Source organism: Mauremys reevesii, linkage group 2, assembly GCF_016161935.1.
Source record: "Mauremys reevesii isolate NIE-2019 linkage group 2, ASM1616193v1, whole genome shotgun sequence".
Lineage (NCBI taxonomy): Eukaryota > Metazoa > Chordata > Testudines > Geoemydidae > Mauremys > Mauremys reevesii.
Window position 1 is genome coordinate 45613803 of NC_052624.1, and position 18229 is coordinate 45632031.

The following is an 18229-nucleotide window of genomic DNA, read 5'->3' on the forward strand; positions in this document are numbered from 1 at the left end:
GACCAAACACAACAAAAATTAAAGCTTGTGAGATGAAGCATTTTGTCTGTTTGAGAAATAGTTAAAGGAACATCCAAATACTCTCCCAAATTTGTCTCTGCATTTGCAAATATTATCTATATTGATCTTAGTTCCAAGAGTCTAGCCTGTGGAGATGTTCTTAAATTAAGCTGTATGAGTGATATTTCCTCAAACAAACAAACAAATGTATGGCATTCTAGCCACATTTTCTATTTTTAAAGTTAGACCACCTTATTTTTAAACCTTTTCCCCTCAAATACAAACTAAACTACTACTCTCAGATAACAGGTAACATAAGCATAGTTATTTAAACATCTATGTAAAATTCCAAATTACACTCTTATTTTATCTTTTCAGGAACTCAAGACACGTAAAACTTAAAAACCTGAAAACTTTGCTCACCCTATTTGATTTCTTCTTTTCCTTTTTCTTTTTCTAAAAAGAAAGAGACAATTTTGTTACACTGTATCATGGTCTCTTGACATGTCACAGACAAGGAAAGTCGTTCTGAATTTGCATTTTGACTTGTGTTCTTTGGTGATGGCTGTTTCAGTGCAAGAATGTCACATCAGGAAAATCCAACTCATGAATACTTTAGCAGACTTAAGATATTTACCTCTTTCTTCTTGGAGGAGCTCTCATTTCCACCTAATAATTTCTCCCTGTGTTTTTCTAGTTCTTTCTTCCAATTCTGAAAAACAGTGATAGTGACCATTGGCATAATTTTCAAACCCTTGGTGTTAACAAGAACCTTTGAAATATTCCATCTGTGACAGAGCCACCAAGTATTATTTTTGCAGGTTTTAAAAAGATAATTCAACTAATCCTAAACCTAGGGCATTACATATTTTGTTTTATATAAGCAGATTAATATTCATTTGAGCAAAACTTGCTAATTTGCTCCTTGATCCGCCAGTTATTTAAACAAAAATATAAACACAAACACCTTAACTGATTATCTGTATTAGGATATTAAACTTACAACTGTACATTCATATTTCACTATAGCAATGTGAGAAATCCACTTTTTAAAAATCAAGTACCACCAAATATGAGTGTCTCTTTATTCAGAGATGGTGGGTAAAGATCTGGACAGCCTCTGATGAAAAGATTTCACATTGAGTATAGAGGTTCACACAGTATTGCTTCTGTAAATTGAATGCATTGCACCCACAGGGGGCTCCTTGCATTCTTTCTCCACCTCCCCTACACCACCAAGCTTCCTGTGTGCCACCCTTATGGAAGGTTCTATGTATCAATGGCCAGAACCCTATAAATTGGGGGGGGGGGGGAGGAATCAGAAAACCAAAAGGGGAAAATGGGGGACACCTGAAGCCCCTGCCATCTGGTTAGCACAGCCACAGCTTCACACACCTCTGGACTGTCTATCATTCAGGCAACTGGTTGATAGCACTCATCACCTTCCGTCAGAACAAATATCCCCCTGCTCATCCTCCCAATAGACTTTAATGTGTCAAAACCCTGAATGATGCATCTCCAAGACAAATAATAATGGGTGGGTTGGAATGGAGATGCACACACAGCCCCTGGTGTGGGTGGGAGGATGGGAGACCCTGGGGGGACACAGAACTCAGGGGGAGGGGAAGAATGGGGAACCCGATATGGGGGAACAGGGGTTAAGCAGAGCTTCTGACATGTGGGAAAGAATGGGACCCTGCTAGGGTGGGAAGGTGGAAAAGTGAGCACACAGAATCCAGGGGGGATAGGGGAGATTGGGGAATGTCGTGTGGCTGAATGGGGGAGGGGCAAACAGAATGTTGGCAAGGGGGGGCAGAATAGGGGATCTGATATGAGAAGTGGCGGAATGGGGAACCACAGAGAACTCCAGCAGCGGGAGACTGAGTGGGAGTTACAGGGAGTCCCTGAAATATGAGGGGGATAGGAGGGTGGTACACAGGGAACACATGGAGTGGAATAGAGGGATGCAAGAAGCCCCTGGAATATGCAATAAGCTCAGCCAAAGAAGCTATGAAGTGTGCAGACCTCTAGTGTATTTCAAGAACTCAAATTCTATTCAGGTGGCACCTTTTCAAAACTAGACCTGACCAGATATATACTGTAGAGAACAACAGGGGAAAGGAAAAGATGGTTTTTACTCTGTAACTGCTGTAATTCTAATTTAAATATTTTAATAACAAAGTTAGCTCATGAAGAATCTCTCTCTCACACACACACACACAGAGTGGATTTTTCATCCTGCTGATGACAGTGGAATACAAAGGATCATTCTAATTTTTCTAAATGATCCACCAACACAAAATTAATCAAATCACAAACCTCATTCATCTTTTCTTCAAACTCAGCCAATGCCCTTGATCCTTTCTTTTTCTTTTCTAGTTGTTCTTTCACTTCTTCCCTTTATATAAAAAATACATAGGTTTTACACAGATATCTATACATCCAAAAAACCTGAACAGACATTAAGATTTTTTTTTTAAATTTCCACTGAAATGCACCAACAGTAATCCAAGTTGTTTCTTCAGTTTATCTTCAGCTTAATTTCCCATGAAAGGAGAAAGAGAGTTATCTTTGGGTTATGTTAGACTTTAAGATATTATGTAAATTGTAAGTCCTGCAAATAAATTCCTGTGCAGGGCCCAGTCCTTACTTTGGTGATAGGTAATGTATGCTTGAATTTGATGTATTATAAGATAAATTGGATTGAACACCAGATAATTTCAGTAACTCAGCTTAAGAGATGGTATAATTCTTAAGACAATTCTGCAAGGTAGAATTCAATTCTAAAAATGTATCCAGAAAAATTTCTTTCCATGTGTGATTCTGTTAAAATTACTAAAAAAACTGATGAGGGCACATCCACAATTCAGGCAATATTAGCCATGACAAAAAAAGAGAGATGTAAAGTTTTTCTATTCTTAGGCCTGATCTACAGTACAAAGTTAGGTTGATGTAAGTCACTTTGCATCGAATTATATCACGTGTGTAAACTCAATTTGTCTCAGGTCACTCTATTACGGCAAGGCAATAACACCGCCTCCCCAAATGGCATTGAGCCACAGTTGACCTACTGAGGTCAACACAGAATGAGTGTATGACCTATGTCAACCATAACAATACTCCAGCAGCTGACCCACAACGCCTGGCAGTGACCGCTTTAATCACAATTGTGAACTCCTCTGCCCAGGGGTCTCAGAACCCACACTCCTTTCTGTTTAAAACTCCCACATATTCCTAACTGCCTGCTTTGGTGAGCACACCTAGCAGCTGTCCATTGTTGTGCGCAACTGCCCAACCAACCCTGCAGGCTCCATGCACTAGAAGCACGCCTGCCTGGAGTAGACAGGAGGTATTGGATCTCCAAGGCCTTTCAGGAAAAGAGTCTGTGCAGGCTCAGCTAGACCAGGTATGGAAAGGTGGTTATCTATGAAAAAATTGCTTAGGAGACGCAGAGTATGACAAGGATCATCAGCAGTGGTGCATGAAAGCAAACGAACTGTGCTGCGCATACCACCAGGCCAGGGAACCTGGATCAGGTGCTGAGCTGCAAACCAGCCACTTTTACAACAAATGGCATGCCATAATTGGAATACACCAGTACCCCACAGACCACTATTGATAACTCTGAAGTGTTCAAGACACAGACCACTGCTGTGAACAGTAAGGAGGACGACAAAGGTGAGGACATGCAGCCGGGGGTTTCAGCTATGCTGTGAGGCAGGATCTTTTTGAGACCCCATCGCAGTCTAGCCAATCCCACCAGGCAAGCATGGATAAGCCCAATGAAGGGAAAGGAACCTCAAGCAAGAGTGCATATGCATTTTCCCTCACAATGTTCAAATGTAAAGACGGTGCCCCACCCATGACCAAATTAGCAGGACACAGGCATCACGCTGTTCAGAGTGGATCACAACCATGAGTGCCAACCTCAGGGCAGACTAGGGTGACCAGACGTCCCGATAAAATCAAGACTGTCCCAATTTTGAGGATTTTGTCCCGCGTCCCGACCAGAGAATGGTTGGGATGCCATTTGCCCCGATATTTTGTTTCCTGGTCTTCAGTGGCAATTCGGCGGAGAGTCCTTTAGTCGCGGACGGTCTTCGGCGGTATTTCGGCGGTGGGTGCGTCTGTCTTTTACCCCCTGCCGAAATACCTCCAAAGACTGTCTGCGACTGAAGGGCTCTCTGCCGAATTGCCGCCAAACTCCCGGACGGATGAGTGTAAAAACAAACAAACAAAAACGCCCCCCCGCCGCGGCGGTCTGATATTTTCCCCTTAACATCTGGTCACCCTAGGGCAGACTGTCAAGAAACAGGGCACGAACCCCAACCTTAGATTTCACAAACCAAGTAACAAGTGTGAACTCTTTAGGCACTATAACAGTCTTAATAGGAAGCCACAGACAGTCCCCTTAGATACTCTGATCTACCTTACCACCCAGACAAGCCTGCCTCTGCCATAAATGGTTCTTTAAACCAACAATCACAATAATATTCAGGTTACATACAGTCCCAAAGGACCAGTCATTTACCCCTAGGTCAACTGTACTAAGATCTCAAACCAAAGACAATGATTGTAGCCAATCCTGTAACAAACTAAAGGTTTATTAACTAGGAAAAAGAAACGAGAGTTATTTACAAAGTTAAAATAGGTAAACGTACACACACTAATGAGGTACAATCTTAAGTTCAAAAGGTAATGAAGCTTCTATAATAAGCAAGCTTTTATGTTTTTTAGGGCTAACCCAATCCAAGCAGCTTGGGGACCTCCTGCTTATGTTTAGGAATCTTTGCCCCTCAGAATCCAGACAGCATAAAGATATCAATATCTCCTTAACATGCATTTTTTACTCTCTTCTCCCAGCATTCAGGCTGTGATGGGACAGGGGTTGTGCACATACCCTCTTCAGAGGTGTGGGAGAAGCAATCGGCAAAGTCTTTTGTCCACAATGGCTTGTCTGATGTCTGTAGAGCTTCTTTTTGGGGGGAAGAAGATTACACCTCTTGTGATAAACTACCATTTCACACTTGGTAATGCGTCTCCCCTGCCTGTGGGGAATTTACAGTATTTGGCTAGGTCTACACTACACAGCTTTTAGCAACATGGCTGTGTCGCTACAGCTGTGCCGCTAAAAGTCACACGGTGTAGCCACTGTTTATCGGCCCTCCTGCCGACAAAAAACTTCCACCCCCAACAAGTGGCATTTTCGTTGTCGGCAGGAGCACTCTGTTCACACTGGCGCTTGTCGTGGCAAAACTTTGTCTTTCCGGGTTTGTTTGTTTTTTAAACACATCTGAAAGACAAAAGTTTTGTCGTTCAATTGCCAGTGTAGACATAGCCTTAGCAAACATTTTTATAGCTACAGAGCAAACATTTAAACATTACCTTATAACATGGCATATTATAAGTAGGATTAATACATGCAGCATCCTACAAGCATTCCATAACGTCTAAACACATTCTTATAACTCTAATATCTATTTTAACAATACTAACACACAGGTGAGCCAGACTGCTTTCCTGCTATGTATCTGTCTATGTTCAGTGAGGCCTAGGGGCCTCGGCATGAGCTGGCACCTGGTCTGCTGGCATCACAACAGGTATCGACTTTTCATTGTTTTATGTCTGAGATGAGGCAATGGTACAACAAACAGAGGTAGAGTTGTCATCTGCATTTTATTCCCCTGTAGGGCTGGTGGGGAGCTGGCATGCGGAGTAGTTTGTTTACGTACATAGGGATGCCTCTTGTAACCTCCTGAGAGATCTCATGGAGACACTCTGCAATCCTCTCCTAAAGGTGTCTAGAGATAGCAGCCTTATTTCTTCCTCTGTGGTAGGAGACTACCATACCTGACTTCGGCAGGCAGCATTACAGTAAACAGGCTATTGTTCATAGGAGATATCAGCTAAAGTCACCACTGCCTGTGGAAAATAGTGCCTGGTACTCACACACATGGAAATAGGGGCCGAAATTTTATTGTTTCATGCAACCAGTGGGCCATACTCCCCATGTCTGGGGCTGCAGGGTGGTGCTGTGCAGACACTCCAAAGTTGAACTGTTAATAAGCTAGTCTTATTTAAAACTTTTATAGGAATAAGGGACGGGAGTTTTGAAACTTATTTTTTGCTGTCTGTTGTGACTGTAAATCCAATAATACATCAATCTGTTTTAGCTGCTACCTCTGTGGCCTTGAGTGGTCCCCTGCGGAATGCCTGACCATGATGAGGAGGATAAAAAGTGGGCTAGAGAGGATATGTTCAGTGAGATCCTGCAAGCCAGTGTTGCATTGGATTGTAAACAGAGGGTGTGGAGGGTAAATATTTCAGAAAGTATGGAGAAGGAAAGAGCAGACAGGAGAAGGGTTCAGGAGTCCCCGCAGCAAAAGGAGAGGGAGATGCACTCAGGTAGCATACACAAATGCTGCAGACTCTTGTTGACCTACAGGTCCAACAGTCACATACTCACGTCTCTTTGCCATCAATGAAGAACTCCAATTTAGCAACTTGCTACAGATCCAACATTCCATGTGGCATCATGGGCTGCATCCCTACCACTCCATGCCAGGGAACAACAGTAAGGACAACCACAGCCTCACATGCACTGACATGGGAGAGTCACAGATGGTGTATGTGAAGCGAAAGTGGACTGAAACGGACAGGAATGTTTTCTACCTTTCTAATTTTAAAGTTGGATTCTGTTAATTTATTTTAGACGTTTTTATTGTATTTTTTTAATTACACTTTTTTTTGCACTGTTTTAGGTATGCAATAATTTCTTTGGAAATAAATATATCTTTATTACTACACAACATATATTGCAGAATGCCTAGCTCCACTCAAAGTACCAACTATGTGCAACTCTACAGGACGACAGAACTCACAGGTTCAGTGAAAAACAGTGTAATAAATTATAAATGTACAGCAAGCACCACATAATTCATAAATTCATTAAAAGACAGCGCGATATTCATAAATGTACACTAGGAATTAACAATTCTTAACAGCCCCTAAAGCTTCAGGATGAAGGAGAGTACAGCCCACACTACCACATCAAAGTTCTTTTTTCAAGGGCTCCCTCAGCTGCATAGCTCCAGGCTGAGCTCATGGTTCTTGTGTCTGGCTGTTCAAACTCAGTACACAGGCACTCCACCTCCTCTTTCCATCCCAACAGCAACTTTTCCCCCTTTGCTTCACAGATATTATGCAGCATGTAACAGACAGTTGTAACCACTGGGAATTTTTCTCACTGAGATCCAATCTCACAAGTAAATACTGATGGGACACTGGATGCTGGCAATCTATCAAAAGCACATTCAACTGTCATTCTGCACCTGCTGAGCTGGTAGCTGAATCTTTCCTGAGTGCTGTAAAGTGGACAGCATATGGCTTCATGAGCCAAGGAAGCCAGGGGTAGGCAGGGTCCCCCAGAATCATTACTGGCATTTCAACACTGCCAATGATAATCTGCCGGTTGGGAAAGAAAGTCCCTGCTTGCAGCTTTCTGCACTCCTGTGTTCTTAAAGTTGCAAGCGTCATACAGCTTCCACACGGATATCACTAAAGCGTACTCGGTGATCCATCTACACTTGCATAATCAAAGAAAAGTATCCCTTTCTACTGATGCTCTCTGTAGCAACGCGGGCCCATGCCAAAATAGGGAAACGGGTGCCATCTATGGCCCCACTGCTGTTCAGGACCCATTTCTACAAATCTATCCACTATGTCCTGCATGCTACCAGAGTCAGAGTCCTGCATAGCAGAAGACGATTATTGGCCCTACACACTTGCATAACAACAGCTCCCACTATGGATTTTACAACTCCAAAATGATTTCCCACTGACTGGTAGCAATCTGGTGTTGCAAGCTTTCACACTGCAATCACTACTCATGTCTCAACTGTCAATGCAGCTCTCATTCTGGTGCCTATGCCCTGGAGGGCTGGGGCGAGCTTGGCACACAGATCCAGGAATCAAGTATCAGAGGGGAAGCCGTGTTAGTCGGGATCTGTAAAAGCAGCAAAGAGTCCTGTGGCACCTTCTAGACTAACAGACGTATTGGAGAATGAGCTTTCGTGGGTGAATATCCACTTCATCAGCTGCATGCATCCAACGAAGTGGGTATTCACCCACGAAAGCTCATGCTCCAATATGTCTGTTAGTCTATAAGGTGCCATAGGACTCTTTGCTGCTTTTACAGATCCAGGAATGTGGCCTTTTGCATTCAAGAGCTCTGCAGCCACTGCTCATCATCCCAAAACTACATTTCAATGTGATCCCACCAGTCAGTGCTTGTTTCTCCAGCCCAGAAGCAGTGCTCCTAGCTGCTCCGTGAATGCCACCAATAGCCCTGAATTGATTTTCACTGTCTCTCAGCAATCTATCCTCAAAGAAAGCATCACATTGCAGTTCTTTCTGTGGGTCTGCAAATAGTAGAGGACTGTTTGTCCTGCGTTTGCAACTTTCACGACAATAGTGCAGAACTCTCCGGACACCAGGCATGTGTCACAGTTGGTGGACAGTGAAAAGTGCTGTGCAGGTTTGTGGGATTTAAAAGAAAACATGTAAACATTTTGGGATATGGATGGCATTATATGATGGAGAAAGCTGCATGATGGGAACTTGACCCTTTGCTCCCAGTCATCCCTGTGTGACTCATTTCTGTCCTACAATGCACTGCAGTTTCCCAAAAAACAATGCACCAGACAGTGGTACACTGGGATATTTACAGGTGTTACAACACACTGCATTGACACAAGCAGGAGTGGTGAGTATTTGCAGCGCTGATGCAAGAAGCCAAGTATGCACGGACACGCGCAATATATTAACTCCGGTGATTTTGCGCCAATGTATCTTGGGTTAACCAAAATTTGTAGTGTAGACATGGCCTGAGAAATTGTTGCTAAAAATGCCTACGGATCAATGTAATATATTCCTTTTCAGAAATGGCTGCTGAAATACCATCATCTTACACTATAACAATTAAAAAAAAATATAAAATTAGGACAAATATTTAGAAAAAATGCTTTGGCCAGACACTAGGAATCCCTTTATAAAATAACACGGTGTATGTTGGGAAGGAGGGCACTTAGCAAGATAGTATCTTTCATCAAATAAGTGGTTTGCAAAAGGAGCAATCAGATATTTCCACACTTACCATGTAGGCCTTGGTCTGTTCAGGTAGTCCTGTATTGTTGGCCCTGCAGACTGGGAAGGACCTCGTGATCTGGCCATGGCTATAGGATTCATATAAGCCTTGGAGATGACAAAGCAAAGTGAGAAGTAAATTGAATTACTTTGCTGCAGAAACAAAAATCCACACATACAATTTTCCTTACTTATTGAAAACAATTCTGACTATATGGTCTTATAGATGGAAGGCATTTAGCCAAAGCTGATGATGATTCAACCAGACAGGCAAACTCAACACAATGTTTCCAATTCAGAATTACATAATCTACTTAGCCACAAAAGGAACAAGGGCCTATCCAGTGGTCTAGTGATACTTAGTGCTTCTTTTGTAAAGTGCTTTGAGATTTCTGGATGCGATGCTCTATTATAAAATATTAATAGAGTGCCATTTATCCCTAGTCTCTTACTCTTGGGCACAGCAAAGATAGTACATTCAGGTCTTAGACTCAGTTTGGCCAAAAACAAACTGATGGTGGCACACAACCAAGACTGTATAAATTAGTGATAGTTTTATGATGTGGTAATATTACTACATATGGGATTTGTTTTAAACGAAAAACCCTAATATATGTAAATAAACAGAACTTAGGTGAATTTAGCAGCATTTAAGTACTAAATCATATGTTTTAACCGGGGTGAAATTAACGTACAGGACTTACCGGTACGGCCGGAGTCCTGAGGGGGTGTGTGGCCTCACCTGGAAGAGGCGTGGCCTCAACCGGAAGAGGCGGGGCCTCTCAAGGTTTAAAGGCCCTGGGTCACGGGCTGTGGCTGGGAGCCCCAGGGCCTTTAAATCACCCCGGGGCTCCCAGCTGCAGAGATGGCTGGGAGCCCCTGGGGCTCCGGGGTGACTTAAAGGGCCCGGGACTCTGGCCGCAGCGGAGCCCCAAACCCTTTAAATCTCCCCCGCAGCTCCGGCAGCCGGGCTGGGGTGGGGAGTCAAAGGGCCCGGAGCTCCTGCGGCTGCAGGGAGCCCCAAGCCCTTTAAATCCTAGCCCTAGCTCGGCTGCCGGAGCTGCGGGGGGGATTTAAAGGGCTCGGGGCTCCCTGCAGCAGCGGGAGCTCCGGGCCCTTTAAATCCCGGCCCCAGCCCGGCTGCCGGAGTTACGGGGGGGATTTAAAGGGCTTGGGGCTCCCCGCAGCGGCCAGAGCACCGGGCCCTTTAAATCCCCGCCGCGGAAGCCGGTGCAGTCCGGCAAGGCGTACTGGCTCTTGCTGGTACACCGTACCGGCTTACTTTCACCTCTGGTTTTAACTCCTAAAATATTCAAGTTAACAACAGATCAGTTATAATGGCTTTATTAATCAAGCTTTGTCGTCTGTTCCTCCTTTTCAAGTCTATGTATTCCCTTTTTATGCACTTCAAAATGTGGTAAATTTTATAAATCCAAATATTTAAAAAATCCCCAGTTTACCTAAGCAAGGAAGTGATTCCCTAACAATTTTTTAAAATTTTGGTTCATGAATATACTAGAATCATATGGCCACACTAATGCTCATGTGCATGTATCTTCCTTTCTCTAGACAGATCCGTGTATACAGAGATATCATGTTAGCTATGTTAAAAAAAAGCATTAAGTTTGAAAAGTCAAGAGCACTCAGAAGTTAAAAAATGCCAGAATTAATGTTTTCTGTGCAACCCTAATTCAATCCACTTATGTGTACATGACGATACAGTCTATAATTACATGAGCACATATTATTTCTTCCATAGAACCCCTGCTTCATTCAGTGCACATGATGGACAGGGTTCATTTAGTGAGAGGCTATTCAAGATTTCGTTTTCTCCTTATGTTCTGAAGACAGAATTATCAATTTCCTCATGGGCTTTTCCATGGCACTCATGACTATAGTATCCAACGGCTTTAGAAAAATTAATTTATTTTCACAACACTCCTGTGAGATAAGGGGATATTATTATCCCCATTTTACAGATGGGGAAATGAGGCACAGAGAGATTAAGGTCAAAAGTATTCATCCACTAATTTTGGGTGCCCAATTTGAGACACCTAGGACCTGATTTATTTAGAATTATATAGCACTTTATATGTTCAAAACACAGCTCCCATTGACTTCAGTAACAATTGTGGTGTGATCTCTAGAAGTGTGAGCATTCACATGTCTCAGTCGGACACCCAGAAACTAAGAACAGAGTTAGTGGCTACCTGTGAAAAGTTCGGTTTAAGTGGCTTGCCTAGCATCATATATGAGCTTTGTGGCAAATGCAAGGATTGAAGCCATTCTTTCTCTTCCTTTAATCATCTGCCTTTATAGCTGTACATCTTCCAAATTCGACAACAAACCAAGCAGGAGTCCTACAGATAACAGGCCCTGTATATAACCCTATTCATTCCCAGAGCAGGTCCATCCTATGCACTCAATGAGGCAGGGGTCCTTTGGAAAAAATAGCATGTGATCATGTGATGAAAGACTATATTGTAATACGTATGCAGAAAGTGGCCAAATTAAGATTGCACAAGGAATTTCCTAACTTTTGGGTGCCTGAGTTTGCAAACTTAACAATTTTTTAAACTTTTTTTTTAAGAGTCTAATTTCCCAGATTTTTTTTTAAAAGAGCAAACAAACAAAAAAACCTAGACATTCTATCATGTGGTATCATACTGAAACCCACATAGTTCACCAGCAGAGCTGGACCCTTTAGATCCTCTGCCACTTGAGCTAATTGAGTAAACAGCAGCAGTAAGTAAATAGTAAGTTGTCATGCATTAAGTGGACCAGTACTAGAAGATGAGGAGACATTTTGACAGCAAGTTACACAGATATTTGCTAAAATCAGAGGAATGGTGATACTCCGGAATCTTGGGTTTCATTCTAGGCCCCGGTAGAGAATAGTCTCTAATGCAGGAGTTCTCAACCTTTTTTCTGAGGCCCCTCCAACATGCTAAAAAAACTCCTCGGCCACCTGTGCCATAGCAACTATTCTTCTGCATTTAAAAGCCAGGTCCAGCATTAGGGGGTAGTGAGCAGGGCAACTGCTCAGGGCCCGACACCACCCATGGCACGGCTCAGGTTTTGGCTTTCTGCCCTGGACCCCAGCGAGTCAAATGCCATCTCTGCTTGGCAGATCCCTTGAAAGCTGCTCATGACTCCCTCAGGGGCCACAGACCTCCTGGTTGAGAGCCACTGCTCTAGTGGGCACATAGTCTTCTGTACTTTTCCCCCAAGCATGATGCCTTCTGCCCCTTTTCCTCCAATCTGTCCTTGTGACAGTATGAACCAGGGTGGTGATTTCTGTTATTTCATTTCTACCGTACCAGTGGTGTGCATGGTGCTTTATGCACACACAAAAGAGAGAAGGCCCTTGCCTTAGGCCTTGTCTACAGTAGAAAGGTGTGTCGATATAGCTATACCACCAAACACTCCTAGGGTACGTCTACACTACCCGCCGTCGACTGCTGAACTCCAGCTCGGTGAGCGTCGGCCATCGATCTTGCGCCACGAGGACGCAAAGTAAGTGATTCTAAGTCGATCTAAGATACGCAACTTCAGCTATGAGAATAGCGTAGCTGAAGTTGATGTATCTTAGATCAATCCCCCTCCTCCCCCAGTGTAGACCAGGCCCTAGTGTAGATGTAGTTTACACTGGCAAAACAATTCTTTTTCAGATACAGCTTATACTAGATTTTTTTTTTCTCAGGGAACTATATCAGCAAAAGCACACTTGTTTGCCAATAAAACTGCATCTGCACTAGGGCTTTTGCCAGCATGAAAATGTGGTAGAAAAATCATATTCCTAACTGAAGCAGCAAAGAGTCCTGTGGCACCTTATAGACTAACAGACGTTTTGCAGCATGAGCTTTCGTGGGTGAATACCCACTTCTTCGGATGCAAGCAGTGCCCCTCTGATACTTGATATTCCTAACTGACATTAGTCGCAAAAGTTTTGTAAACCTGGCCTTACAGTCCAAAGCCTGAATACTATCAATTTCTCTTTGCATGGAGACCACTATGCTTACAGGGAGCCCCACTAAAGTCACTGAAAGGATTTGTCTGCTGGGAACAGTTTGCAGGATCACAGCCTAAATTTGAAATACAGGCAAAGGGGGGAAAGGCTGAAACAAAATAATGTGATCTGTTGTTTTTTTTAAAATCACACAACTTGTTTGTATTTAATAAGATTAAATAAAATAGGAACATGTGGCCAAGCATAAAAGTATTCGTAGATGGTTAGTGGTGGATGGCTAGTTGAAAAGAGAAAGTTTTAAGGAAGGACCTAAAGAACAGGAAGGTTGACAACCTAAAATTAAAGTCTGATCCTACAATCAGATTGATCACATGTGAGGAGGTCAACACTTGTTTTGGGGAAGAACCTACTGAAGTCAACAGAGCCTCTGTGTAGAGACAAGGATCTGTGCAGAGAGAAGGACCCATATATATGCAATACTTTAGGCCAGAGGCCTTATTTTTTTGTTGTTGTTGGTCCATAAATCAACTTAGCACATTCAATAATAAAATAATATTGCTAGGAAAATGTCTTTGCAAGGAACTGGCCAGCACCCTAACTTTTTTCATGACAGAACACAAAACAGATATCAGACAGAAACTGGGAGATGAAAGGTTCTATCATATATGACACAGGTAAATTCCTTGGGTTGTCTGGCTGCCCATTTCTGAAAGAATACATGATGCACAATATAGAATTTACGATCAGTGGAAAAAGGTCTTTTACTCTGCTGGGAAACATGCCAGCTCAAGTGAATGGCACCAAATACAGCTGATGGGAGACGTTTTTGGCAGGACAATTATATTGCAATTAACACCATCATCAGAGGTTCCCAGTTTACACAGAGAGTGTCACGGCTTTCACGCTGACAGGAACCGCCATTGTGATATATGAGGACACTGATACTGGGGGCTGCCCGGCCCCCCATCTTGGGATCCCCAGGCAGTAATTTTACAAAGGTGCTTTAGACAGTTCAGCAACACGAGCCCCTCCTGGTCTGACCCTTGTGCAAACCCACCACGGAGGCGCCCCGGGCGCGGTCCCCGCACAGCCCCACGCCCGGGGATACGGGGAGTGGGATGGGCCGCCTGGAGCGGAGCAGGACTCACGAGGCCCCCTCCCCCCCGCGGCTGAGGCGCTGCTGGCCGGGCCGGGCCTAAGGCGCGGGACGCAGCAGCGCTTCCCCGGGCAGCCTCCCCTCGGCCCTGCCGCCGCCCCGGGCCCGCACCCGCGCCACTCACCACCCGGTTGTCCCGCTTCCCCATGGCGGCGCCGCACAGACGCCTCGGCTCCGCCGCGCGCTCCCGGCCGGGAAGTCGAGCGCAGGAGGCGGCGAGGCCCAGCTCGGTTCCTCTTCCCACAGCCCCAGCGGCGGGCGCGCGGCGCCACCTGCAGGGCGCGCAGCGCTAGCGCCCCGCCGTCCGCGCCCGGCCCCGGTCAGCTGGGCTCCGCCCTGCGGCTCGGCCCGGCGCCCGTGCCTAGGGGCGTTAGAGCCCCGGCCCCCCAGCCAGAGCCAGCCCGCTGTTGGGGCACAAGGCTGCGGGCTCGTCCCCGCCTTTCGAGTCGGCCGGGACCCTTGTCCGGCGGGCGGGCACACTGAGGGAAAAGCCGCTGAGGCCGAGAAAGCCCTTGCAGAGAAGTTGACCCCCGGCCGCAGTTCACGCCACAGCTAGGATTGGGGCAGGAGTAAGCTGCCCACCCCAGGTAATGAAGGGGAAGGACTGCCAGGGAGTGAGGCGTCAAGAGAGGACGCGCAGGCACAAAGTGATCAGTTAAATTCAGGGAAGAGCAGCAAGTCTGGGCCCGGAGAGTTTTTATCCAGTTCAGAAAGAAGCTAAGAATGAAGGAGGGGGCTAATCTGCCAACAAAGATAGGCAATTTCTTGATCTGCTGGCGTACCGGAGGCAGGCACTAGATAGGGGGGATTAAAGAGCAGTAAACCCTCCTTCAGTATCTGGTAGTTTAAATGATCATTAAAAATAGAATCGTAGAATACCCAAAGGAATGTGATGTGATAGGGACAAACCAGTGTGGTTTCTGCAGAGCAAAAGCCTGCTACTAACTGCTTGTTAGTCTTTGAGCAAGTCAACAAAATAGTGGCTAAAGGAGAATCCGATGTCACATTCAGACTTTCAAAAAGTCCTTGACAGCGGCTATTAAGTGGCAAGAGGCTAGTGAAGAAAAGTAGGGCAATGTTTGTCACTGCAAAAAAAAAAGTGTGTTTTTATATTGAAAAGCTGACTCAAGACACCTATCTGGAGGTGGAGACAATACACTTGGCCTTGATGTAGCTAGTCAGGTGGTGTAGGGTTGGTGTAAAAATACACCATTTTTAGTGAAGGCATAGGCTAAGAAATCAGGACATGAGAGGTTAAATTCTATCATGGATTAGGAGCTCATATAAGGGTGTATCTACACAAGGAAAAACTGTGTTTTCTTACCACAGTTAGCTAATACTTGGTAACTCATGATGAAATGCTAATGAAAACAAGGAAGTTTGTAGTTTTCAAATGTATTAGAAGGTGGAGGTAAACAGTGGAGGGAGAGCCTAGGATTTACGTCCACCTACTAATACAGTAACTCGTCAGTTAATGTTGTAGTTATGTTAATGAAAAATGCGACTTTAAGCAAAACGATGTTAAGTGAATCCAATTTCCCCATAAGAATTAATGTAAATGAGGGGGTTAGGTTCCAGGGAATTTTTTTTCACCAGGCAAAAGACTATATTATATATATATATATCATATATATAAATTGTTTGTTTAAAACTTATATTGTATGTGTGTCTGTGTGTATATACACACACACACACACACACATATACAGTATAAGTTTTAAACAAACAATTTAATACATAACACAGTGATGATGATTGTGAAGCTTGGTTAAGGTGGAGGAGTCAGAGGGTGGGATATTTTCCAGGGAATGCCTTACTGCTAAATGATGAACTAGCAATTGGCTGAGCCCTCAAGGGTTAACTCTCACAGTCTACAAGGCTGCAGGAATGGAGGGAGGGGAGAAAGCATCACAGACAGAGAAACACACTGTGTGTGTGTGAGAAAGAGAGGCACATTTCCCCTTTAAATACACTGCCTTGTTAATTAGATCAGCTTCTGTCCTGAGCCCTGTTGTGTGTCCCCCCTGCTCTATGGAAGATGGGGTAAGCAGGGTGCAGGGGAGAGGGGAACACCCTGACATTAGCCCAGGGCCGGTGCAAGGATGTTTCGCGCCCTAGGCGAAACTTCCACCTTGTGCCCCCCCCCGCACTCCCGCCCTGATGCGCCCCCCCGTGGCAGCTCTCCACCCTCCGCCGTGAGGCACCTCCCTGCCCCAGCTCACCCCTGCTCCGTCTCCTCCCCGAGCATGCCGTGGCCCAGCTCCCTCTGCCTAAATGCCGGTGGCGACCGGGGCAGCCGAAGATCCGGCCGTCGCGGTCACTGCTGAAGAATGGTGCCCCCGAAATCCTAGCACCCTAGGTGGCCTAAATGGTTGCACCGGCCCTGCATTAGCCCCCCTCTTCCTCCTCTCCCCCCCACACAGCAAGTAGGAGTCTCCGGGAGCAGCTCCAAGGCACAGGGCAGGAGCAGCACATGGCAGTGGGGGGAGGGACAGCTGCAATTGTTAGCCTGCTGGGCAGCTGCTGCACAGGGAACTTAGGGGAGTGGGGAGCTGATAGGGGGGCTGTTGGTCCACCCTGGTTCCAAGCCCCCACCAGCTAGCTGCAACAGGCTGCTCTTCCTGCAAGCAGTGGACAAAGCAGGCGGCTGCCAAATGATGACTTAGAAGGGAGCATTGCACAACTTTAAACAAGCATGTTCCCTAATTGATCAGCAACATAACAACGAAACAAAGTTAACCGGGATGACTTTAAGTGAGGAGTTACTGTATGTGTTAAAATATAAACTGTCTTGTCTTCACTGTGATTTTACCATGGGTATTAGATAACACATGATACGAACACACTCCCCCTTTATCCCCCCCATGAAGAGAAGGCCTAAGAGGCAGAAAACAGAGATTAGGAAAAAATGGTCAATTTTTAACATAACGTTTCCAAATTTCCTTACTAAGATTGGTGGTGTTGAACATACTTATCAGTAGCTGGGAAAGGAAGTGAAGAGTGAGATAGCAACACCTGTAGAAAATACAAAATTATTAAATTTTGACAGGACAAGCAAAGATTGTGAAGAACTTCAGCGAGCTCTACTAAAGGCAGGTGAATACACAACACAATGGCAAATAAAATTCATTATTGAGAAAGGCAAGGTAATGTGCACTGGAGGGAAAAATATTAACTACTTCTACACATTGCTGTGTTCTAGATTAACCATTGTCATTTTAGAAAAAGACTTGGACGTCATTCTGGGTGTCTCAAAACGTCTGCTCAACGTACAGCACAGTGTTAAAAAACCAAAACCAAACAATATTAGGATATATAGAGAATGGAATGGAGAATAATACAGAAAATATGTCTTTATATGAAACAATGATATGCCCTTGCCTAAAATACTTTGTTCAGATCTGGTCACTCTATTTCAGTGGTTCTCAAACTTTTTTTTCCCACAGACCACTTGAAAATTGCTGAGGGCCTCAGTGGACCACTTCATGATCTTTCCAAATGTTGTTTGTACTGTTAGCTAACTATTGTAAAGCACTTTGGATAAAAATGCTATATAAAAAAATGCAATAATTAAAGTTTTTTGTTCTACAAATAAAAGCACACAACTCATATTTTAATATTAGTAGTCTTACCTTTCTAATGTGATGGATGTGCCCTCTCTCCCCTGCTGCGGCAGCCCCTGAGCTGGAACTGGGAAGGAGGCAGGTCTCTCCCTCTCTCCCCCACTGTGGCAGCTCCCAAGCTGGGGCTGGGAAGGAGGGGGTCTCTCCCCCACCAAAGCAGCCACAGAGCTAAGGCTGGGAAGGAGGGCCGTCTCTCCCCAGCAGTCACAGCCATGGAGCTGGAGAAAATCACCTCTTTCTCTAGCCACCGCAGCCCTGCATGTCCCAAATTTCTCCCACCCCCTCTTCTTATTTCACTCCCTGCTACCACCTATTCCCCCCAAGGCCACCACTTCA

At 44.8% G+C, this 18229-nt stretch overlaps 1 protein-coding gene and 1 long non-coding RNA gene across 4 annotated transcripts in view; one reads left to right on the plus strand and one right to left on the minus strand.

Moving 5' to 3' along the window:
- FAM133B (family with sequence similarity 133 member B) overlaps window positions 1-14587 on the minus strand; it is a 29478-nt gene extending 14891 nt beyond the window's left edge. For all 3 annotated transcript variants that reach the window (XM_039522425.1, XM_039522426.1, XM_039522424.1), the window contains exons 1-5: window positions 14395-14587; window positions 9155-9252; window positions 2320-2398; window positions 638-712; window positions 424-456 (exon numbers count right to left, since the gene is read on the minus strand). In XM_039522425.1, coding sequence (XP_039378359.1) covers window positions 424-456; window positions 638-712; window positions 2320-2398; window positions 9155-9252; window positions 14395-14418 — 309 coding nt within the window. In that variant the 5' untranslated portion in view covers window positions 14419-14587. The remainder of the gene's footprint in view (window positions 1-423; window positions 457-637; window positions 713-2319; window positions 2399-9154; window positions 9253-14394) is intronic.
- Window positions 14588-14674: 87 nt separating this feature from the next.
- LOC120397028 overlaps window positions 14675-18229 on the plus strand; it is a 29394-nt gene continuing 25839 nt past the window's right edge. The window contains exon 1 of the long non-coding RNA XR_005593626.1: window positions 14675-14857. This is a non-coding gene — a long non-coding RNA (uncharacterized LOC120397028). The remainder of the gene's footprint in view (window positions 14858-18229) is intronic.